Consider the following 3044-nt stretch of genomic DNA (forward strand, 5'->3'; position numbering starts at 1 on the left):
AATTTCAGTGATATATAGACTCAAAATCAATGTAAAAATGCTGCTTTCATATCTCCCCCTCAGTCATCACTTTTGAAACTGAAGATTCCTAGTCTACTAAGATGTTCCAAAGAAGCAAAATTATTTCTTATGTTGATCCTTTTTGTTATGCTTTTCTGAATCTTTTCCATTTCTACTACATCCTCTTTGTGGCAGGGGTCCAGCACTACACACAAACTGAAAATGCACACTGCGTTACTAATTCCACAGTGCCTTGCACAGACAAGGAGCATTACAGTTTATGACAAAGATCAAGAATTACAATTCAGTTGGCAAATCTGCATTTCAATTCCTCATATAACTTCAGTGTGCAGTTCAGTTTTAGGTTCCATTTTAGGATTTGGAGAGTGGGGGCTAGTTTTTCTTCTTTCTTTTTTTTAGCTACGGCCAAGGTTCTTCAAACACAATCACACAAACACGCCAATCCCTTAACACTCACTGACAGACCTGCCAGATTATTTCTGATAATTACTAGGGCTTTGTTTTTTCAAATAATCAGAATTTATCCTGTATCACCATAAAGCTCATATCAACATGACAGCTTGTATAATGCAGTACCCATAACGGAAAAATGAAATCTATTTTCTCTTCGGAAAAAAAATAATCCTATCATACACTCTGGTAGTTTATTTCATGCAAGAATAAAATAATCTCAGTTCTACATTATATGCAAAGAAATTATTAAAATACATGTACTGCTCAAAATAAATCAATTTTTAAACAGGTATCATACATACTGGCAAATAGCAAGCAGGCACTCTTCAATAGTGTCTCTTTGTGCTTTTGTAAGGGAACGTCCCTTGGATAACCTATATATTGTGTGAAGCATGGAGTCAACCAGAGAGGCATGATGCTCTGTTCCAGAAAAGAGGGGAGCACATCTTTTGAGCAATGGAAACACAGCTGAGCAAATATATCTATTTAGTGCGAGAGCTGCCTCTGTGGTGCTCAGGGAAACCTGTTTGAAGTAGTAAATGATGGTTAGTATCATGGAATAAAGGCTACTCAATATGAAGTCTATAAAACACAATAACGAAATACTCCAGTCCCCCTAGCAGCTTGGTATACACATGAGGACAAAAGCTATTTTTTTTTTTGAACTTGAGAAAATCCAAGTGATCCACCTATCTCCTACCTCTTGCCCCACTGCACTCTGAACCAATAGGAGCAAAGAAGAATATGCAGCTTCTTTCTTTAAACAGGTTAGCAAAACCCACGAAGCACTAAGCAGCGCTTGTCATTTCACCTAATTTCTTCATAGCTACACATATATGGATTTTCAGTATAATTCTTGGAAGCAGACATGAAATAAAAGAAATCATTAGGCCTATTACCATATATCCAATGTACTTACTGTATAATTAATGTAAGCCTGTATGAAAAGTTTTTAAACTACATTACAGTGTTGCTTCATAAGGTGGTACTGAATGCTTATGATCAGACTTAAGCACTATACATTAATAGTAACTGATTTATTACTGTTTCTGTTTATAGCAAGCCTATACTACCCTTTTCTTTTTTTTTTTTTTTTTAAAAAAAGCTGTTTTGACTTGAAATTTCACTTTTAACACTTAGAGAGACACTATATCCAGCCACTGCATCTAAATTCCCTAGCAAAATACTTACTGTATCCAAAGAGGCAGAGGCTCTTAAATCTGGTAAAAATCCCACTTCCAGTAGGTGAAGGAGGAAGCTTTGGTCCTTTATACCATAGACACGGTCCAAAAAGAGTACCATGGGTGCTTTATGATCAGGACAGAAACTTGCAGACATGTCTGGCTCATTTACTGTGCCATCTAGACAAATATATACCGCAATTTTTAACAGTCAATAATGGATAAAACAAGAAAAAACAAGACAATGAAGGACACTATAATTACATTTAATGTGTAAAAATCACATGTTCAATGAAAATTATATTCCTCTTCAGTTTTCTTGTATGCTAAAAAGGATACTAATTTTGTTATTATTTCAAAAACCCTATTATTTTGCAATTTATTAACCTTTCACTCTTAAATGAAAGCTTAAGAATGAATGGTGAAATATTCTACTTGTTTCATTACTATTGCAGGGAATGTTTATATGGTAAAATTAAAGATAAATATTACTGCAAATATTAAAAATATATAGTAACTGTGAAGTCAAAGAAGGTTAAGAATTTTAATTTTTGTCTCATGTAAACTAGACTAGAAAGAACACGGAATCCAAGGGGAAGACAACAATAAAACGGAATTTAATTGTGTATCAGATAAACCATCTCTGACTGGAAAGAGGAAGAGACAATTCTTGTGAAACAGAAAGGACAACAGAAGGAGGGGAAGGAGGATAAAGTTATTTTGCCCTAGAAGAAAACAACAGACTGGTAGTTTATAGCCCATGGAACATGAAGAAATTAATAGGAAACATGGAGAACATTTGCCATAAAAACCTCATCCTCTGTTGAGTTTATGCTTTATAGAAAATTTCAGTTTGTATGGTTATCTTGGAAGTTATTTTGTGGAAGTACATCCACCCTGGACACCCACATTGACCACCTCTAGGAAAGAACCAAGTCACATAACAAGCAAGACGACCTTCATCAATACACCTCTGCACTCCGAATTCTGATTTTGAATTATTTATGAGTTCCAGAGTGAAGAGGGCGAAAACTCAAGAGTCTTCACTAACTTCCCCTCCCAGGCAGTGTTAAGAATGCTGTTAATTCCACTGACAAAAAATCAATTTCAACCTCAGCAATGGGTAGGGATCCAGGTACAGATAGGCAGCTATGCAGTTTGACGCAGAGAGAGCATTCCATGCCGTTCCCTGCGTTCAGGTTTTGTATGTGTACACACAGTACACAACGGTTGGGTTTTCAGAGAGTAGTCTCATTTCCCGGAGGTAAGAATGGATGAATCAGAGTAGTAAGAGAAACAGACAGGTCCTAGAGCAACACAGCAGCATAGCTTCAACTCCACAGTGGCAACCCTTGAGGTATTAAGGAGGACATAAGTCTTGGGGAAAGA

General features: G+C 36.2%; 1 protein-coding gene across 1 annotated transcript in view; it reads right to left on the reverse strand.

The window, feature by feature from the left end:
• The window catches only part of RYR3 (ryanodine receptor 3), a gene marked incomplete at its 3' end in the record, with an annotated part of 183209 nt that overhangs the window by 63346 nt on the left and 116819 nt on the right, over window positions 1–3044 (reverse strand). Inside the window, exons 47-48 of the mRNA XM_009886997.1 lie at window positions 1666–1835; window positions 777–997 (exon numbers count right to left, since the gene is read on the reverse strand). Of these exons, the coding sequence (XP_009885299.1) occupies window positions 777–997; window positions 1666–1835 (391 nt within the window). The remainder of the gene's footprint in view (window positions 1–776; window positions 998–1665; window positions 1836–3044) is intronic.

This window comes from Charadrius vociferus, unplaced genomic scaffold (assembly GCF_000708025.1).
Source record: "Charadrius vociferus isolate BGI_N301 unplaced genomic scaffold, ASM70802v2 scaffold14, whole genome shotgun sequence".
NCBI classification, from domain to species: domain Eukaryota; kingdom Metazoa; phylum Chordata; class Aves; order Charadriiformes; family Charadriidae; genus Charadrius; species Charadrius vociferus.